Source organism: Cryptotermes secundus, unplaced genomic scaffold, assembly GCF_002891405.2.
Source record: "Cryptotermes secundus unplaced genomic scaffold, Csec_1.0 scaffold530, whole genome shotgun sequence".
Taxonomy (NCBI): Eukaryota; Metazoa; Arthropoda; class Insecta; order Blattodea; family Kalotermitidae; genus Cryptotermes; species Cryptotermes secundus.
This window is the reverse complement of record NW_019729216.1, coordinates 620,234-642,005: the sequence shown is the minus strand read 5'-3', so window position 1 is coordinate 642,005 and position 21,772 is coordinate 620,234. Positions and strand designations below refer to the sequence as shown.

Genomic DNA, 21,772 nt, shown 5'->3' with positions numbered 1-21,772 from the left:
GACGTATGGCTTGAATGAGGAACTTTATGCTCCAGCATTGCAGTAGGATTATAAAATTTTATTGGTACTTCGAAGCGAGATTATTCAACAAAATATTATTTTGTGAACCGAGTTCACAAAAAACACAAAATTTGTCCATTACAAAGAATAAGTTGGAAGCAATTGATCTTTATCCCCAGAATCAAACGAAGCACAGCGCATAATGGGCGCAAGCTGCGGAGTTCCTGAATACTGTAGCAGATGGTACATGTATTAACCACTGTGTTTTATGTAAAGGATTAAATAGTACTATTTTTGGGTATTAAGACCTTTTATGTTATTGTATTATTACTCGTTTTAGCAATGTTACGCTCTCATGATTGGTGTACCGATTTCCTGCTCAGGTTGATCCAAATGCAATTACATACTGGAGGCTGCACATTCTGACGGAGGGTACCCGTGGGTTTCCTCAGTCCTTACAGTTAAATGCTGCGATAGTAAGTATGCCATGACCGGCCTCGTCCACATCCTTCCTGATTCCTTACTCACAACGTCAAATCAATTAAACTTAGCCGTTATATGTGATAAGGAAGAAAATGTTTTCGTTTTTTAAAATAAAATATTTTTACAAATATTCATCGCTGTTGTGAATATGCCACTGCATAAAATTACGTCTTCCTTCTATTTGTTTTTTCTAGTCAAGTGTGCTTTAATCATATTGTCACCTGTATGAGTGACTATAGATTGGTAACTATATTATTGAAAGCTTACATTGTACCTAAAATTAATTACAGCGCTCTCGTGAATTCACACTCTGCAATTCACTGCAGTTAGTGCTAAGCCTTCTCAGTCTGCTGTGTCTTCATCAGTCGTTGCCTGATAAAGTCTTCAACGGTGGTCCCTTCCTTTCCTCTGGGTCCCCTAACTGTCCCCGTGCTTCAGCTATCAACTTCTAAGAGCAACAGCTCACAATGTCTGAACTGCAGCAGTCCTCCAACTAACTCGCTCACTCGCCAATCAACTCACTCCACTCCACATACTGACTAAACTCTAGACTTGTCCTGCTTATAGCATCAAGGTACGGACCGCGTAGAAAATACCGTTCCTGTCCTGAGATCGCGTCTGTTGAAATACCCACGCTATCGCTACCCAGCCAGTGCCTAGCGACGGTAGTTGTTTAGAGCTATTATTTAGCAACGGTTGTTGTATAGCCGTTTGTTTCGAGGCAGTTTCCCAGGGAAGGTTGTACATGTCAAAACAACTTTTCTTCTAAAATAAACGTAAATCTCTTTTAGATATGTGTTCCAGCTTCCTATTTAAACATTAAGCGAATTTGTACTACCCCCATTACAAAGTATACAGGCTGACGCATGGGGAATCATTTCTATGCTCGTCTGTATTCATAAAGGACGAGAGAGCTGCTCATGTGACACGACGATCAACATTTTGAACACAAAATAACGGAAAGAAACCGAGACACACTTGTAATGTTACTACGAGACACTCTTGTATATAAATACAAGTATACTCTAATGTAACCATGTTTCTCCCGTGCAATCATGCAAACAATCAAATTGCTAAAAATGTCATTCAGTTGCACTTTATTCTGTTTTTATTCGTTTTGATAAAGAAATTAATGGCGTTTCTAAACGACTTGACATTTGCAATAACTGTGCTGCCCCCAGAAGCGGTATTGCATGATGGCTGGTTATCCTTGACCAAACTGTGACTCCTTAGTGCCAGCACATTATCCTGTTCCTAATTTCCCATGTAGCCATGCAGTTCCTTGCAGTTACGGAATTCGTACAACGTTAATCACCCTAGTATTATTGAAACTGAGTAAAGAAATATTTGAGTAATCAGTTCCTATCTCACAGAAAAAGTGCTGCATTTTCATTTTTAGGACATCCTGTTTAATGTCGTTAGGAGAAATTATCAGTGTCTCTTCTGAGAATCATATGAATCAAGTGAATAAAGCTCGTAGGCAGAATTCAGTGTTTCTGAATGTGAAAGCAAGTGGTATGAACAGAAATCATTTTACTTTAAAAAAATAGTATCATATCTTCATCCTACGATGTCTGTCATACTAAAGGAGCGTCCACATTACTCGTACTCGTGCTCGTGCTCGGCCGACTCGTCATGCTCGCGAGTAATGTGGACGATATGACAAATCACGAGAGAAGCAAATTTTTAATTTTTAATTTAAAAACTATAGCCAATAAATTAAAATACAACTACAGCCTATGCACGCTACGAGTAAATATACGGATCCTCACGCGCCGAAGCCTGGCGAGCAACTGAAGTAGTGTGGACGAAGATTTACGAGCACAAGTAAAAGCCAGACGAGTCTCCCGACGAACACAAGCCTGGCAAGTACGAGTAATGTGGACGCGCCTTTAGACGAGCTTTCAGAACCTCTCTTCGCAGTAAGACAAGTAATTTTTGTTTATTTATTTATTTGATTGCTAATTTACAATCTACTCTACTGACAACAGAGCACTAAGTAAATGTTCGGGCACCGTAGTAGCTTGTTGTGATTACCATCCACTGCTGGGTCTTCATGCGTCGCCTAGGTCTTCTGTTCGCCAGGGGTTGGGCGGCGAGTTCATTTATTAGATGGTTGTCGTGGTCTACGATGCTATCTCTATATTTTATGGGTTTTTTTGTTGATGATTTCCTTTATGAAGGGTATTCCGAGATCTGCATGAAGGGTTTGATTGGATACGAGCCATGGAGCGTTTGTTATTGAGCGTAATATTTTTGACTGGAACGTTTGTAAAACTTTCGTATTGGAGGGTTCAATCCCATATGTCCAGATGGGTTTCCATATGGTTTTGTAGATTAGGAGTTTATTTGACACTGACAGTTGGGAGTTTTTACCTAATAGCCAGTTCACATTTCTTGCTTTTGTTGTTAACTGCAGTTTCTTAGCTTGGATGTGAGCTTTCCAAGTTAGTTTTTGGTCTAAGAGAAGTCCGAGCTACTTGACTTCGGACTGTTCTGGAATTGGTGAGTTGTTTTTTGTAACTTGTGGGCACGTCCTACGTTTGGTGGTGAATGTTATTTGTGTTGATTTAGTACTATTCACTTTGACTTTCTGTAGTCGTAGCCACTCCTGGAGAACATTTAAGTAGTTCCGTAATGTTTCGGACGCTCTATTAGGGTTGGTATGGGAGGACAGGATTGCAGTGTCATCTGCAAATGTGGCCAGGGTTATTTCTTGTGACTGGGGCATATCGGAAGTAAAGATCAGGTATAGGAAGGGGCCAAGAACACTACCCTGCGGTACCCCAAATTGGATGGGGTAATATTCGGAGTGTGTATTTTCTATTTTAACCTGAAAGTAGCGATCAGTTAAGTATGATTTAAGTAACATATATTTGACTGGGTACGGTAGTTTTTAATTTGTATAGTAGTCCCTGGTGCAATGCTTTATCTAAGGCTTGTTGAATATCCAAGAACATTGACGCACACATCTTCTTACCCTCCAGGGTGTCCTTTATTTGATGAACTTTTCGGTGACACTGTTGAATTGTTGAGTGATTATGCCTAAATCCGAATTGGTGATGAGGGATGATTTCTTCCACAGCCATCGTGTTTTGTAATCTGTTTAATAGCAGTCTCTCGAAAATTTTGGACATCATGGGTAGCAAGCTGATTGGGCGATAGGCTGAAGCTTCTGTTGGTGGTTTACCGGGCTTTGCGGCCATGATCACGTGGGCGATTTTCCATTGGATTGGGTAGTGACAGAGCCTTAACATGCTGTTATATATCGTTGTGAGAAGCACAAAGACAAGAAAATGGGACCAGGCTGGAGTAAGACGTGCTGCTGTGTGTGGGACAAAGCATTTATTCCTGTACGCATTGCAGTATTGCAGAGCTGGTTTGCTCCATCAGACGAGAATGTTGCATTTCCGTACGATTAACTAACGACACTTTCAGTAACTTAGCATAACAGCGTCAAAGTGTAGGATATAATTAATTAATTAATGATTTATTGTTTTGTCACCATTTTATGGACTTACTATAGACGGAGTTTGGATTGGTAACTCGATTTATTGCCCACTTATACACTGAAGACACGTGACTACTCTTTACAGTTCACTGATACATACAGTCCATTACAGCTTCCACCAGCCATTTCCTGGCAACGGATCCTACCAGTGGAGATTCTTCATCTTCTGTGTTCACGTCCTGGCCGTCTGGCGAATGTTCTACATTTCTACTCGTTGCTCCAACTGTTCTGGTTATAAAATCTCAGCACGGATCGCTCAGAAAACATCTTTCCTATGTTGCTGTTTATGGCCCGTTGCCTAGTAACGGCCGTTGTGTGTAGAGCCATTACTCAGCAACGGATGTTATATAGATGCATATTTCGTTGTCGTTTGCTAGCAACGGGTCTACATGCCACGATACTGTAGCCTGTAGAGCCGTTAATATGCAACAACCGCCAGAAAGAAACAAATATACCGGAGCCGTTACAAGGTAACAACTGCAGTCAGTTCTCCAAAGCAACGAATCAAGGCGCAACAGTAGAGATACTGTTGGAATCAGGGTTTTCTACGGTGTGCTTTGCGGAGGAGATACAAAAAATACAATTGGTGCAAACAAGTGAGTTCTGTATGGGAGTCTTTGAAGAAAAGATGTAGTTGGAAGGGAGCAGCCGTTCAGAGAGGACTTGAGTGCTGAAATTGAATTTCCACTGTTAGAAACCGTTACCAGGGAACAGCTGGTGAATACACTGAAGGCTGGAAAGGCTTGGCGGGTGCTGTGGTGATTTGTGAAATATGGAGATTAGCGGTGGCGCTGTATCTGCTTGTAGTTCCGAGTCATGGGAAGAGTTAGCCAATAAATCCAGTATCCAATTAACCAAAAATCCCGTCAATAGTGCAACTCAAAATCGTGACAATAAATTCCGCAGGAAATAACGGTGCAGACCAACGGAAAGAAACACGACATATTTAGAAATATTATGTGCATCGAAGTGAAGTACTAATTTTCGCTTAAGACAAGTAAAGCAGTCTCTGTGATAAATGGGCACATGAAAAGGTAGAGCACTTCTGCGTTCTTGCTTGCTTGGAGTTTTGTGCTCTGAAGGGGACTTGGAGATTGCATGGTGTGGGGATTGCGGTGCTCGTGACCTCAGGCTGCCGAGCACTGGAACGTGAGTTTCGAAGCGGCCGCAAGGAATCGCCAGTTTCCTACACCGCTGTGTGCACAATGGATCACGTTCTTTACCGCGAGGGGACCAAACACAGATGTCTGTTCAGAATGTGATGTGTATTCGCAACCTCAGAGCGTGATAGGGCAAACCAAATCAATAGAAATTGGACACGAAAATAAACATCGACTCCAAATTGGCAATACGCCAGACATAGCCAATTCAAGTAAAGATTACATATTTATTTAAACCAGTTACTACTGACATTAACTTTCAAAGACAGCAAACTTTAATGTGTTAATTTATCTCTTCTTACGATATTTACTGTTTCCATAACAGTCCTCCTGAGACACATGTCTTAAACCACTTGAACCTTGTAACCGACCTGCCAACCTCAGCTTCATTTAATTTATCATTTATTGATCCATATTAATTACCATGTTCGGTTAAAAGAAAAGAAAAGCGACTGGCTAACGCAGATGCAAAGTGAAACAGGAAGTACTTCCACAGCTTCTTCTTAGAATTTTACACGTCATTTTGCTTGTCGGAATCCTTTGAGAACACGGTATGTGACAGTTTTTGAACATCATAACTTAAAGATGGGCGTTTCCTCAACCCAAGTCAAGCTTAGCATTTATCAAGCTAATGTCAAAAAGTACGTTAAGTCTCTAGAGCCTAAATTAGGCACAACAGATCACTGTGGTCGCAGTGCAAGGGCCAAGAAGGCTCACCCCTCCTACATTCATTCATTCATTAGAGCCTAAATTCCCTGTAATCCTTAAACGGATTGGAGGAATAGTTAATTAAGTGTATTCCTATTTTTCAAAAGTCACCGATTCTCGTAATTTTGGGAGTCGACTTGGGGGCTGTTATGAAACAGTCAGTACTTCGAGTTTTGAGGAGAAGTCATTCTCTTAAGTGAGTGGTATTCCAGCTCGCAAACTATTCGGTACCAACTAATTGTGACTATAAATTCTGTTAGAAATTCTAAGTTACAGCATAAGTAATTAGTTAAACTGTGAGTCTAGATACCTACCGACTAGCAATCCTGCCGTTTAAATACGTTAACGACTAGCAGAGTGATTCTTGAATAAAGAGAGCAAGTTCAATCTAGTTCACTGACGGTGCTCATTATTGACAGCCGTTGCAATGAAGTGGCTGGTGAATAAGTGTTGTGTGTGTGTGTGCGCGTGTGTAGTATCGAGGTTCTGTTCTCAAGGTCGTTTGGCACGGCCTCGCTCAGGTGGGGAAAGTTGAACTTTCGATACAACAAACACACACACACACACAGCACTAATTCACAAGCCACTTCATTGCAACGGTTGTCAATAGTGAACACCGCCAATGAACTAGATTGAACTTGCTCCCTTTATTCAATAGCCACTCTGCTTGTTGTTAAAATACTTATGTGGCAGGATTGCTAATCGGTATCACACTTATCATACTCACACGCCTCTGATCTTTAGGATAATGGGTTTAGTTTGGGTGCCAGTAAACTGATAGTATCAGAGGTGTGTGCGTATGATAGGTTGAGCAGGGTAAAGCAGGCTGTAGCCACAACCTGCCAGTAACAGCCCAGTAGTCAGCGGCCAGTGACGACAGTTAATATAAGTGGACAGACAGAGTGGAATGGTTTACAGAATGGTTGTAAAATGACGACCAACGTGTGGGGCTTGAAGTTTCACAACAGACGGTTATAAGTAAATTGGTCCCAAACGTAGGGGAACGATGGTTATAACCTAAACCACATAACTACATCAAAATTAATATCATGGCTTGTAGACCCGTTGTTAGGTAACGACAGGGAAACAAACAACTTAACAATGGCCGTTACTAGGCAACGGCGGGTGAAAAGCAACAGAGGAACTGTGTTTTCTGTGAGGACTGTGCCGAGATATTATAAGGTTTTACGCGTTTCTCATCGTCACCCCCCCAACCAAACCCCACTGTGGAGTACATGTCCCTATCGTGGCACATTCCCTAATTCGGTCAATCTAATAAATAATATTTGGTGAAGATCACAGTGACCATGCGGTCCAAAGAACGTACCGTTTTCGACCGCTCCAACATTGGGATCATGAGATGGAATCCCACTGGAGGCACAGTTATATGTTCGCGATCATTTTGTGTTTGCACTGTCCTGAATAGATAAAGACTTTCGGATGGGGAGACCGCCGTCCAACGGGTCCTAGTTAGTTAGTTATTGGAGAGGGTGGGTTTCCCCATGCACTGAGACCTGTATTGGTCCATTGTGCTTCCCTCTATGATTTATACCAGTCTCTATATCCTACCGGTACTGGTGCTTACCATCAGTCCCGCCCAGCGAGCGAGACCGGCTCTACTAGCTAAGAGGTATCTATAATGCTTCCCCCATCTACCAGAGGTATTAGAGACTGCTGCTGGGCGGGAAACGTCGGTAATTTGGCTCAGTGACCTCCTTTGGAGATATGAGGTTACGTGCCGTAAAGCTAGGACACGGGACCAACGGCTTAAAGTCCCTCCCGGAGGACTTGTTCCCTGAATCTTTCCGCCCTTAAAAATTCGACGACCTCCGCCGGGTATTTGAACCCGCGTACTACGAGTCATGGGGTGGGAACGTTACCTCTAGACTATGGAGGCCGCTTCCAACGGGCCCTACTAATTATCTGTAAGATTGGTAGCAGTAGAAAGGAATTCTGATTGAGAGCAGGTCCGAAGGCATGATCTGCAAGAACAAGAAGAATCGTTAATTATCAAGGTCGTTATTATGTATGTTCCTTAAGAGTCCCGTTAATTCATATCATTAGGTTCAAATGTAATTTTTTGTTAATTCTCTTAGTGGGGGGAGTCCAACTGGGTCCACTCGGCACGGCGGCCACTGATTGGCCTATTGTAGCCTGCCCCCGGTGATTAAAATGATGGAGAATTTGGTGGAATGAAGATGGGCAAGGAAAACCGAAGTACTCGGAGAAAACCCGCCACAGCGACACTTTGTCCACCACAAATCACACTTGACCAGACCCGGGATCGAACCCGGGCCGCCGCGGTGGGAAGCCAGAGACTAACAGCATGAGCTATGGCGCGGCCTGATCCAAATGTAACTTGCCATTTTATTTTCAGATATTTTGATATATATATTCTTCTGTTATTTTGAAAGTCCATGTTCCATAACGTTGTGAAACAAAAGTTAAGATACAATCACGTTAGAGGAGCGTTAACCTCTGTGAATCTGAGGTGAATTAATTCGAATTTTCAGAAAACTTACGTAATTCAGGCTGGTAGAAGAGCGTATGTATTACACGCAGAGAATCAAATTGTGCATCCAGTTGCACTGTGGGACGCCCTCCTGTCACAGACAGACGTGACTCGCTGAGAAATCCACACCCATTACGATACAGGAATGAAAAATGATAGACGTGTATCTGCATCTCAGCTATGGTGTTCTTCTTACTAATCTTTGCTAAAATTAAATGCTTCGTGAGGAAAACATTCTCATTGACCTGGTAATGACTATGAAAAATGTTCCTGCGAAATGCTGCTTCGTGACCGCTGAAGAAATAAAATTGCATAAAAGAAAATAATAATAATTTCATATTAATCTCCAAAGATCTTTAATGCAATCGTCCTTCAGAAAAGGACGCTTTTTTTTAAGAAACTAAGAGTAACCAAATTAATCAAGAAATTATTTTCTTTTGTGGACAACTAAATTTCTTTATCGTGTTTAGAAAAGTCGGATCTCGTGATGTTCTCCGAGCTAGCTGAATCTCCTCACATTCACACACACACTCCCTCTGAAACCTTAACTTCAATGTCATCATGCAGTACTCGTACAAGCATTGGTTTTCCAAATAATCTCTTCCCTCCAAATTTCCTGAATGAAGTTCTGAATGCAATTCTCCTTTCCCGTATTATCCGACATGTCCTCTCCATTTTATCCTCCTTCATTTGATCATTCTAACAGCAATGGTCAGTGCAAGCGATGCGGATTCTCATAATCTTTATCCCTCCATCCTGCTGTTAATCCTCTTGCTCCAACTTCCGAAAATTCCCATCGGCAGTTTTGTTATGTAACACTCAAAATCCTGTAAGCATGACATCCTCCGTGATATCTTGAAACATTTCTTCCATTTTCTCTTCCTTCCTCCGAGAGGGATCTGTAACCCCGGTTAAACTCCAAGCTTGAACTCTGGTGCTCTAAGCTGTCCTCAAATGCATATTCTCTTCTTTCCTCCGTGAGGGACCCGTAACACCTGTTAAACTCCAAGCTCGTGTCCTGGTGCTTGTCTGCTGTCCTCAAATGCATATTCTCTTCTTTCCTTCGTGAGGGACCCGTAATCCCGGTTAAACTCCAAGCTTCTGTCCTGGTGCTTGTCTGCTGTCCTCAAATGCATATTCAACATATTTGTTGCCATAGTGCGTCTGAGACATATCCAAGGCTGCGTCACAACCTGCGAGTTACTTACATCATTGCATCATCAGCTCAAAGTTACAGGACTGTGTTTCCAAAGTAGGATAGAAACAAAAATCGTCATTGCAGATACCTCGTTCAACATGAAGGACGTTCCTTCAACCAGGTTGCCTGCTTAGGGCATGACATGTTTGTTCAGGAATGCTTAGACGAAGCCTTCGGTTTTGGATTGGATAGTGGATTTATTGGCCACTTACAGGTCGTAACTACAAATAACTACACACTTTCGCTATTTCCACACTTTACAAATCACTCTTAGTCTCTTTCGTGTTTCTTCAATAGAAGTTTCCTAATAACGGCTTCTAGCAATGACTGCTCTTAGGCTCAAGTCCTCTCTGAACCGTGGTACCCTTCCAATTGAACTATTATTTAATGTCAAAGTCACATTGCTACTGACGGTCGGTCAGTCAGTAAGTCTTGCTGTCGAGCCTTCAATTGGGGCTCATGACCAGATATTTATTACTGTTTGTCAGTTACGGTCTTGTTTATGTGGGGCGTCCTCTCTGACGAGAGGACGGGTATGTCTTTTGTACATGCTGCTGGCCCTTGCCCCCGCAGTCTTTCTCGGGTCCGAGTCCCTTCGAACGTCTCAGACTTGAGACTTTCCTTTTCGTCGTCTCCTCCATTGCCGTGGGAACGTGTTTACCGAGCCGTTGCCTAGAAGCTACATGGTTATTTTAATATAGTCTTTTAATTACAGGGCCAAGAGTAGTACTAAGTTAAGAGGTTTCAATATATATGACTGCTACAGGTGACTTCTCTTATAGCAACGTTCCTGATATTTACTGCAAAATAACCTTCACAATAAATGCAATGTTCCCTGCGTGACCTATTCAGGATACAGAAACGCCAGCTTAAAAACTACCTGAGCCTTGACATTAAACCTAAAATAGTAATATATGTGAATATGTTTTTAAAAGTTGTTTTCCATGGGTGTCATACCTAAAGCAAGAACATAAACTACAGGTACCACTCACCAACGCCTAAAGCAACGAGGTGATTAATAAACAAAAAACACCAAACAACGCCCTTCCCCTAAAAAATCAGCAAACTATTGCCAAAACATTTTGTCAAAAGACAGCGAAACTTTAGCGTACGTATTTCATAAGAGTACAATTACATTGGAACTAATTCCTGTATAACCCACGAGTACAATTGTGGAAGGCTTGGGTACTCAATTCCTGTGAAGACTTCTCACTTCTACCAGTAACTACAGAGCTGTACACAATTCTATAATGAAATAGTTATAACTGTTCAGCTGGTCGTGATATTATTCGCGTATAGCAACGCGGAAGTTCATTCTCTTCACCACAAAAGCTTACCAATGACCTACATTCTGAATCGGTTGATGCTGTACAAATTTCACACTCTAGGCCTGTACTTCTACGCACGCAGAATAAAAAGCTTCATGAATTTCTTAGCGAGTGACTTATTGCTAGAAGGTGATAACCGCTGAAATTTGGTTAGGACAGTGATTCACTTTTGAACATTATCCATCATCCTATTGTTATTCAAATCAACCCTTGTCTCCGTCCTCAGGTTAGACGCCTACTAATGTAACGTATGTAAGGAATGGGTCATAAAAACCAGCCCCTGCACTGCGATCTTCAATAATTTATTGTGCTTCCCCTTGGATTAGCCCTTTATTATTCCTACACTTTTAATAAAGTGCTTATGGGGGCTTCATAAACGTCACTTGATTCCATAAAATACTGACCCAAGTGAGGAAATCTTAAATGGGCTCTGACCTCACAATCACGCGGGATGTGTGTGGCTGATTCGTTTTGTTGTAGGTACCTCTCACAAGTTGGGTTATCTGTCCGTCCCAGCTTAGACGCTTACTAATTTGGGATCAGTCTACAGAGCTAGTCCCTCTCTTCAGACACCACAACCGACATAAGACAGGGTATAGAAACCAACTGCCGTAGATAAGACAAATTATTAAAACTCCAGGTGCATAACACCTAGTTCCTATGGCTATGCATACAACAGCCAGATTCCATAAAACCAGAATCCGACTGAAATATAAGCTCACTTCATTGAGTCAGATTCTGGAAAGGACAACTACAGGACATTTTCTGCCCATCTTTAGTTACAAATAAGACAAAGATGGAGACGAACACAGACCCAACAGATGCAGATGATTAAAAATGAAAGAAGATAACATTTCCTACCTACCAACGAGTAATTAACAGCAAGTAAACTAGTATAAATAAGTGTTACATAAATTACACATTCGTATGGATCAACATGTAAACGGAACCCCATATAATCTGAACTGAGATGCGTTGTAATTTTCTAATTTCCCCTTCAATGATTGCAGTCCTTATGGAACAGAATATCCAGTGTAGGGTGTATGATCAGATGAGCAACCAGAGATGTGTGACATGATTTTTTGTATTTCCTCTTGGTGATATTCGGTTCCTTGAACGTCTTTAAAACAAAACACAGCACCATTGCAATATCTGCTGTGTCCGTAAACATAAACTCCACAAAACGACGTGGAAAATTGTAGATGGATTATTCATATGATGCAGTAGATGTCGACTTGTCACAAAGCACATGTCGACTCATTCACCTCCTGCGGGTTCTCCATTGACAGGTCTGCCGATGTTTTGCAGGACTCTGCTCTGAAACTTCCTGACTAACTGGAAGGCGGATATGAACCACTGAACTGAATGCGCTGTATGACAAACGGAGAAACTGGTGGACGCACATTGGCACGCCAAGCAGAATCTTAACACGTGACCAAAGTGAACGGGTTGACTTCCCGTTATCGCTCTGCAGTGATATACGGGAAATTCTCGGTTCCAATCTCGGCAGGGAAGCCGACCAATATGAGAGATATTTTCCGTGCTTTTTCTCAGTCCCTTCAGGTAACTTCCTGAATTGCACCTTCAACGAGACTATGACCCTCCCTCTCATATTCTTTTCAATTCATTATTCGTTATTTTCGCTATATTGCAACCATTCGGCGCTATATTACACCTTAGTGACTGTGTGAGTGTGCGAGCGTCGTGGTCATTTGCGCATATCTGACATCGGAAAAGTGATATCATACAGCGTCGTCAAAAAAAACGGCAGACGAATATCATACAACCAATATATGAACGCAAAGAAAATGAAGACAATTTATAGTTATTATGCTAAATAAACGTGGGCGGTATTGCTTACACACAGCATTCTGAGAGTGATGGAAGCAATTTTCTGTAAACTTCATTTAGTTTCAGTGGAACTGAGAAATACTAACGTTTCATAACAATAATAATTTGTAAAATGTGAATGTCCTCAGAGTGGCTGGGATAGCTGTAAATAATATGCAAATCAATTCAAGCTTTCCCTTTCTCTCCAGGGAGCTGCCAGAACTGACGTGGACACCGATACGTGCCAGCTTAGAGATTTATTTGTGTCGTTGGAACAGATCTGTAAGAGCCCCATTGTCGTCTCATGAAGAAAACCTTATTCTGGCGAGATAGCTCCATACTAGGAAGCCTCAGACGGTGCCGCACGACAGAAGAGCTGAGGTCAGCTTCTTGGTAGGTTTAGAGATTCTTCTTCGCGCCATGCGGTTCAGACCGACTGTGAGGCCCCACTCAGTCTCCTATCCAATGGATACCGAGACCCCTTTCGCCGGGGATAAAGCGGCCATGACGTCAAGTTGACCACTCACCTCCATCTCGTAGCGAGTTCAAAAATATATGGAGCTAAACCTCTACTCACCATGCGTTTCAAGGTTTGGTACTTATTTAAGTATACGAAGGGCTTTACCTTTAGGTAACACTCCCATGTCGTTATATAATTTAAGTTATTACTGAGAGTTTGCGCGACATTTCCCTTTCGCTTGGCATCTGAAAGCGATGTTTCTTGTGCATATGGTGGAAGGGGTTAACTCTGATTTCGTGCTTGGTGTGAATGTGTTTCAATGAAAGAATGGTAAGTTTTGGGACACTTTAGTTTGGTATGTATCTCTATAAGAAATTCAGAAAAAAATACTTGAGATATTATTCAACTTGTTTGTTTTTATGTACAGTTCGTCTAAAGTATCCTCTCTCTGTTCTGCTTCTGTCTGCGCTCTAAGCGTTTCGACCATTCCATCGTTGTTTATTCATTAAATGTCATTTCAAAATAATTACCGCCAGATTTTGATGCAGTTTTCGTCCTGAGGATGGGCCATTCCCTGTGTAAGCGTCACTGCGGGCCAAAGCAACGGCCACCTTATCAGGCTAATTATTGTAATTTAGAATAGACAGGAAAACTTAGTGGAGCTTCACTTCCACAGTCGCCACTCGCTTTCAACACGCAGTTTTTATGTACAAGCATAGCTTTACTTTCAGAATACTTCAGAAGTCAATGTAAAGATATTGCACGTAAAAGTAAAGATGTCCTTGTGCTTTATAAGTTAAGCAGTATGACATATGGGGGAGTGAAGTTATAGCTCCACCATTTTCGACCTCGGCAGTAGATGGAGGTGAGTTGTCAGCCTCACGCCCCTGCCACTTTGTCCCCAGGGGAAGAACTTCTGGTGTCCAGTAGATAAGAGGCTGGTTGGGCACCAGTGACGGTCTCGACGCTATGAAGAATATAAAAAACTTGAACCGCCGAGAACCGAACCTGGGCCCTACAGCCCGTAGCCCGTCGCTATACTGACTGAGATATGCCGCCTCTGGCTTATATATACGTCTATAGCAGGATCACAGACTTCTATTATCCTTAAGTAAATTCTTCAGAAAAATTCATATCTAAAACAGACGATTTTTAGTCTATGACAACAGCCCATAGACGAGACCTCAAAGCTAGTTCTTTATTCATTGCAAGTACATACGGCCAATGCAGGCAGCGGCCTTGCGAAGGTATGATCACTCATCAAAGGAGTACTAGCGACTGTGTAAAAATGATTACGAAACTGAAGGAGAAGCCAGGCCCCAACAACGGCCTGTAGAGTTATTGAGAAATGAATTAAGAAATGAAATGATCAATGCAGGTTTATTTGGGAATATGAATACTACAAATTGTAGAAACGTACTCAACATCACAAGAGCCTTTTTTTTTTAGAAATATGATACTTTTAGTGCGATACTGAGCTTCATTCAGAGGCCGATTGTTCGAATCCCTTTACATTTGTGATGTTCTGGCTTACAGAATATTTTTTCGTTCAAGCCGTTCAGAAAAAAAAAAATAATTTCGCAACTGGGCCGCTGTATGGCGTCCTGTTACATCCCTGCAGATAGAACCAAGAGATTCCTAGTTACGGATATTGTCTAAAAAAAATTGAAGTTTAATTAAAATATTTAATACATATTTTGCGTTAACCTCGCTCTTTTATTTCTGGGCTCAATGTAAGGGGCCCATACTTTGTTTAGCAAGAATGCTCATATTCAGCAAGGTATTACATTCCTTCGAAATATCGGCTGACTTCCAAAAGACTACACGACGTTACATCCCAGAAAAGAACTCTTTTTAACCACCGCTGTGAGAATCCCAACTCCTACATTGCGATATAGTGTTTAGAATTTCCACGGGATTTGCTCTGGGCTGAAAGACCAGCTGTCATGACAGCGATTTCCATGGCCTGCATTCACGCGAGTGTTCGCATAGTGACCCACCACTCCTTTTGATGTTCTTGGCAAATACCCATTCCTAACCTTTCACTGTAGAGTTAGAAAGAGTTGCTGATGCTGCTTTTCTTCACCGAACTGAGAGTACCACCTTTTTCCGCTTGAGCGAGCAATCGCAGACACATCAAGCACACTAAAGGAACAAGCAGGCGGCCAGTGCTCATGCGTAGAGGTTTCTCTCTCTTGTCTGCATTTCTCTTGGGCAGTTTCTGTGTGTTCCCATTTGTCGCTCTCACTGCAGAAATTCACGTCATACATTCTATTGATTCAAGCGAGTACTTGGTAGGTCCTAGAAAAATCCGTAGGGAGACGGACGTTGACAGCCAAGAAGAAAAGAAAAGTAAAACTCAACAGGAGATGAGTATGGACGGGGAGAGGTCAAGGACTCGACCCTACAGCCCTCGTCCGCTAATGCTTCCACTATAATATTAACTAAAACTAACTTATTGTGGCGTACAGACCCGTTGCCGAGCGGTGACTCAGCGAATAGCTGCCGTTACTAGGTAACTTCTCGGTAAAAGCGTTCTCGCGGAATCGATAAACGTGTCAACAGTATCCGGGCTATAGCAAGGTAACCGCCTATAAGAAAAATAGAGGAATTTTTTGAAACGTTGTTCTCTGTCGGGTCCGCTCATAGGCTATATAATGAGGATTTCAGACGAGCTGAGTCGATATTTGAGGGAGCTGAGGTTTGTCAGTTCAGCTGAGCTCTACAAGGGAGGTTCAGAACAGATGGCGCTACAGTTAGTTGGTAGTTGGAAGTTGAGGAAATTAACAAGGTTCTGCACCAGCGGCTGTGACAAGATGACCTGGGCGCGGGAAGTTGAAGAATCTCCATTATTATAAACCGTTGCCAGGGAATTGTTGGTGAAGACACAGCAGGCTGGAAAAGGCGTAGCGAGTGCTGTGGTGATTTATAAATTGTGGAGATCAGTTTTGGCGGTGCAATTACTTGTAGTTCCGAATGGCGTCAATATACGCAGTATCCAATCCATACCCCGTCTATAGTGACACACCTAAATCGTGACAAAATTACCAGAAAGTTAAGTAACTAAACTACTTATACAACAGACTAATTAGTCAGCCTACTGCCTAAGCAGTATTTGTTTTTTGGTTGTCTTGCACTTCCGTTAGTTGTTAGACTACATAGCGTCCAGTGATAGGCTGATGTATTAGAAAGTTTCTGGAAGGAAGTGACGTGGCTTAACCGAGGTATTGTCCAGACATTTGCCTGTAGGGACTGGGACTGTGGAAAATAAAAAAGTTGCAACGAAGGTAGATGCTTTCCCGACCGATATTCGAACAGAGTACCGCGAGAATAAGGACAAAGGCTGCTGCCGCTGCGTTAACCAATATTATTCTGCTACTTGAAGTTGAAGATGCTTATTTCTCTTGTACAGTTACCAAGGACGCGGAGCTTCTGGCCTCGAATGAGGAGCGATACTGAATAATGTACTTGACAGCATGTGGAGGGAAGACATTGTGGTGTAATTTGAGTCAATGTCTTGGAAGTGCTAAGTAAAATCGAGAAGGAACTCAATTACAATAGTCGGCGGTCCGACAGAGATTCAAATCTGGCACGTACCCAATACAGGACAGAATTTCGGCCGCTTGGCTAGACTAACTCCGTAGCTTTAAGTTCGTCTAAATGGCATTTATAAGTCACAGAAAATACACTGCCTCTTCATTAGTACAGAAAAAGTAAAGCCATACCTGTAACAGATCGTGGAGGGTTGTGAGATGTTGATGTTCCTACATAGATGGCAGCAAGGTTATCAGCCCTACGCGCCGGCCACCGTTTACCCCCAAGAACATTCCTGGAATATTCCTGATACTCATTTCTGTTAGAGGCTGAGTCGACCTCATCGGGACTTAAACCCGCGACCTGCCGGCTTGTAGCATAGTACCTCAACCAACTATACAACCGCGTGCCCCGTTAGTATCCCAAGTGCTTAATTTCGTGTAAGAAAGAATGCACTCTTTAGGCAAAATAATGAATTCTTTTGTGTTAAAATATATTCTATGAATAGGTACCACTGCGTCTTGAAGAGTTAACCCTGAAGTCAGAAACCAAGCAGAGAGATGGATATGAATGAGTTTAGCGCATTTCTCAGGATCTGCGTAAACTGAGTAGGCCAGATGCTTGTTTAAAAAAAAGGTATCACACTCAGTGGAGGTCCATAAAGTTGTGAGATATCGACGCTCCTACATTTTCTAGACTGGCTCACAGATGGCGGTGAGTTTGTCATCCTTACGCGCCGTCCGCCCTTTACCCTCAGGAAGATTCCTGGTACTCGTTTCTGTTAGAGGCTGAGTCAACGCCAGGGCCATAGCGCGGATGAAGGATTCGGTGTTCGACTTACAATTTATGATCCTGAAGCCCCTCATGCAGTCTCTGGAGAGCGGCGTGTGTGGTGAACATACGTGGGGTCACAGGAACGCGGCCATGTAAAGTCGAAGTAAATAACCAATAGAAATATATTTATACTGGAGCGATATTCATTTATGAACAAACAGTTTAATATAATAAAATTAAGTTTTAAATTTTGAGCACTAAAGTATTACGTAGGTCGTACTGAAAATCATGAGCAACAATTTTTTGTAAAGTAACATGCTTTATTATTGACAAACCAAATACACCACCTCAATCTACAGACCTTTCTTTATTTTTCCACATAATCGCCACTTCTTTGTACACATTTCTCCCAGCGTTCTGGAAGTTTGAAAATTCCCCTTCTGTAAAATTCCGTTCCAATAATAAAGCATGTTACTTTACAAAAAATTGTTGCTCATGACTTCCAGTACGACCCTCGTATATCTCCGGTCACGGTAGCCGAGCGGTCTAAGGCATGCACTGTCTTCGCTCGCTTGGAAACCGGGATCGTGGGTTCGAATCCCACTCAGGGCATGGATGTTTAGTTTGTTTGTGTGCGTTTTTCTGTGTTTGTGTACAGGTAGAGGCCTTGCGACGAGCTGATCACCCGCCCAAGGATTCCTACCGAATGTGTAAGATCTAGAAAAACCGAAGTGAACGGAGAAGTTCATGGAGGTAGGCCTAGGCCCACTGGGGCTGTAATGCCAAGGGGGAAAAAAAAGGTAAATTATCAACGCAAAAATTGCGCACTAAATGAAATATTAATATAAATTTACGCATTGAAAGGGCTTCGTATAACCGAACCCGCGGTGGAGACGGATTCCCTGCGCGCGCGGTGTTAGAAAGGCAGCCTGTAGTAATGCTCTTGTAGCAGAATCCGCGCTTGGGGGGGCTTTTACTGTTCAACAAACCGTGACGTCATGATGCAATTCCAAGCTCTTTTATTGTGATGTGTTTGTACTTTGAGGTTCAGACCGTTCAGACCGAATGTGGAAGTCGAGCTGGTTAACATATTCCGGAGGGTAACACAGGCCAAACTGTCCTACGTGACGATGCTGTTTGTTGCCTTAGCCTCTTCAGGCAAATGCCTTAAGCGACAAACACGTCTAAACTTCAACAGCCAACATTTCTTTATGAATGTCTTTTGAAGCGAGTCTTTTGTCCGTATAAAACGCAGAACAGAACTCTGTTAGTTTGTAGTATATTCAAGCACGGCCGCCATGTCATGATATCTATAAGGCAACACAAATTTTTGATTGGGTTCCATGTTGCGAACGTAAATGCATTAATAAGGATGTTTCCTGTTTCAAAGTTTAATAAAACGAACCATCCTACTCGTCAGAAATAAAAATGGGTTAACTTCCCAAGCTCTGTTAAGTGCTTAAAAACGCTGCAAATAATAGTAACATCCTGTACATATAGAATCAGATGGGAAAGCAACCGGTCCAACTTCTATTCCTCTACATCAGTGATACATTGGCGTCTGGATTTCCCAAAAGTAGTTCTGGGAAGACCTGTTGCTATAATTATTGATATTAATCCCATACCGCCGCATGGAATAATGTATTGTCTGTATGGTTAATTTTAGGGCCATAGTCTCTACTTTATATAAGGACGAAATTCCTTAGGGAGCCAGGATAGCGCAGTAGATATTGCGACTGGCTGCGGGCTGGACGACCCAGTGGTTGGAGTTCGAGTCCCTGTAGGGTCAAGAATTTTCCCTTCTTCACAGCGTTCAGGCCGGCTCTGAGGTCCACTCAGCCTCCTATCCAACGGGTACCGGGGGGGGGGGCTCTTTCCACGGGGGTAAAGCGGCCGATGCGTGAAGCTGACCACTCACCTTCAGCTAGCGTCGAGGTCAAGCAATTATGGATCTATACCTCTACTCCTCTATGTGCCTTCATGGAGTAGTGCTTAATTAGTTAAACACAGGTGCAACTTTCCCTTTTACTTTTTGCGAAATTCCTTATCCTGAGCGTCCGTAATACGGTGTGGGGGGAGGGGGTAGCAAGAAGCGGACCTGAAGACCGGTGTTACAAGACAACAAAAATGCAGGCGGAGAATACGTTACGTTTAAATTTCTGTGGTACGTGGATTTTAGGTTGGCAAAGTTCTTGAATCAGCAAATTTATTTATTTGTTCTTGTTGTTGCTGCTGCTGTTTTACATTAGTTACAGTTTCCGTATAGCGTATGAGGAGACATGTGTAATTCTATTTTGCCTCTAGGAAAATGGCACGCAACCTGCGGTTCGCAAAACTCACTTTGGTCAGAGCTTTCCAAACGCATATTGCAAAAAATGAGAAACTATTGTTATTAATGTCTATACAGTATCAGTGTATGGGGCATGCGGTAGCGTAGTGGTTGAGGGGCTATGCTACAAGCCGGAAGGTCGCGGGTTCAAATCCCGATGAGGTCACTGGATTTTTTTCAGATGACCTAATCTTTCCAGCCGCACTAGGCGCTGGGGTTTACTCAGCCTCTAACAGAAATGAGTACCAGGAATTCATTAATTTTCTTGGGGAGTAAAGTGAGACCGGTGCGTAAGGCTGACAACCTTACCGCCATCTTTGAGCCGACTGTCTAGATAGGGTGGGACCTTCAACGTCTCTGGGCTTTCACGGCCTGGTACAGGGATAGCTTTACTTTTTTACTTTTACTTTACGGTATCAGGTGTATGTCACACTACATACAAGCGAAGTACAATGTTTGAAACTTCTTGTTTATGAAATACTTCCTGAAATTGGGAAACTGGAAACAGAGAAGGAATCCCAAAGTTCTTGTTGTTTCATCTTTATAGTCAGTTATTAAAGTATCCTTGGAGCAGAGTTCTTCTTCTGAAGCTGTTAGTCTCTCAGAGAGTCAAAGTATGCTTCGCCACATATGAAACCCGAAAGTTGATTACTTTGTTCACAATATCGCGTCACTGGGATGTATCTTTAAGCCACTTTAATCCAGTTCATATCCTCAAACCACATTTAAAATCCGTTTTAATCTTACCCTCCGGTCTACATCTATAATCTAAGCGAGCTGTTCATCTCATATAAAATATCTCTAACAGAAGTGAAGGTTTTGTCACCTCTCCCGACATGGCACAGCCCCAGGTCAGATCTATCTCGGTTTGTTTGGCGTAATTCGCTTAGTGGGGGGTGGAGTCCAACTGAGTCCACTCAGCACGGCGGCCACTGATTGGCCTACTGTTCCCTGCCCCGGGTGATTGTGATGATGGAGAATTTGGTAGAATGAAGATTGGCAAGGGAAACCAAAGTACACGGAGGAAACCAGCCCCAGCGCCACTTTGTCCACCACAAATCCCACTTGACCAGACCCGGGATCGAACTTGGGCCGCCGCGGTGCGAAGCCAGCGACTAACCGCTTGAGCTATGGCGCCGCTGGTTGTTTGGCGTAACAAACACTTTAAAGCACAGTGGTATATATATATATATATAGTATATATATACCATCTCTTTTAACATTATAAAATATATCGTTCAGTCCACACGATATATTTATTGGTTTCGCATGAGATTGAGATCAGGTCTATTTACTATTTCTTTGTAATGTAGGCGTGATGTGTTTTCTCTTAAGTAGAAGCTGAATTTGATATGGAATTTGTGGTTCTCACAGCGGTAATAATGTAGACTACTCTTTCCTGGGATGTGACGCCGTGTAGTCCGGTAGATCCATGTCAACGCCTGAAACGAACCTTTCGGGTACACGGCTTCACTAACCTTCATTAACGCTCTGTTCGGAGTGCTTACCTGTCAACATCCGCCACATGTTGCGTAGCCTAGCTAGGGCCGTACTTCCGAGAACCAACACAACTGAGCCTCGCGCTAGAGCGCCACACCACTTTATAGACAACAGTCTATGCTGCTNCGGGGGGGGGGGGGGGGGGGGGGCCCAACCAGCCCCCCCCCCCCCGGGCAACTGACAGTTATGTGGTCAGTTCTTTTTATAATACGTTGGTAGATTCAGCTCAGACCTACAGGCTCGGGACGTCACTAACCTGAACTACTTTCCATCACTTCTGCTCAAGACTGGGAGCCTGGATGGCTCAGTCGGATTCCTGGCGGGGACAGGAGTTCGCTGCCTCGTCCTGCACTGCCTCATGAACTGACGCACGACAGGCCCTTTGCCTCAGTATGAAGCTGGCAAGAATGTCTGGAAGTATTCCTTTACTTCACAATATGCACAG

At 42.8% G+C, this 21,772-nt stretch overlaps 1 protein-coding gene across 1 annotated transcript in view; it reads right to left on the bottom strand.

Moving 5' to 3' along the window:
* Window positions 1-21,390, bottom strand: part of LOC111865507 (mediator of RNA polymerase II transcription subunit 15) — a 59,102-nt gene extending 37,712 nt beyond the window's left edge. Inside the window, exon 1 of the mRNA XM_023853602.2 lies at window positions 21,336-21,390. Coding sequence (XP_023709370.1) covers window positions 21,336-21,354 — 19 coding nt within the window. The 5' untranslated portion in view covers window positions 21,355-21,390. The remainder of the gene's footprint in view (window positions 1-21,335) is intronic.
* Between the last annotated feature and the right edge of the window lie 382 nt (window positions 21,391-21,772).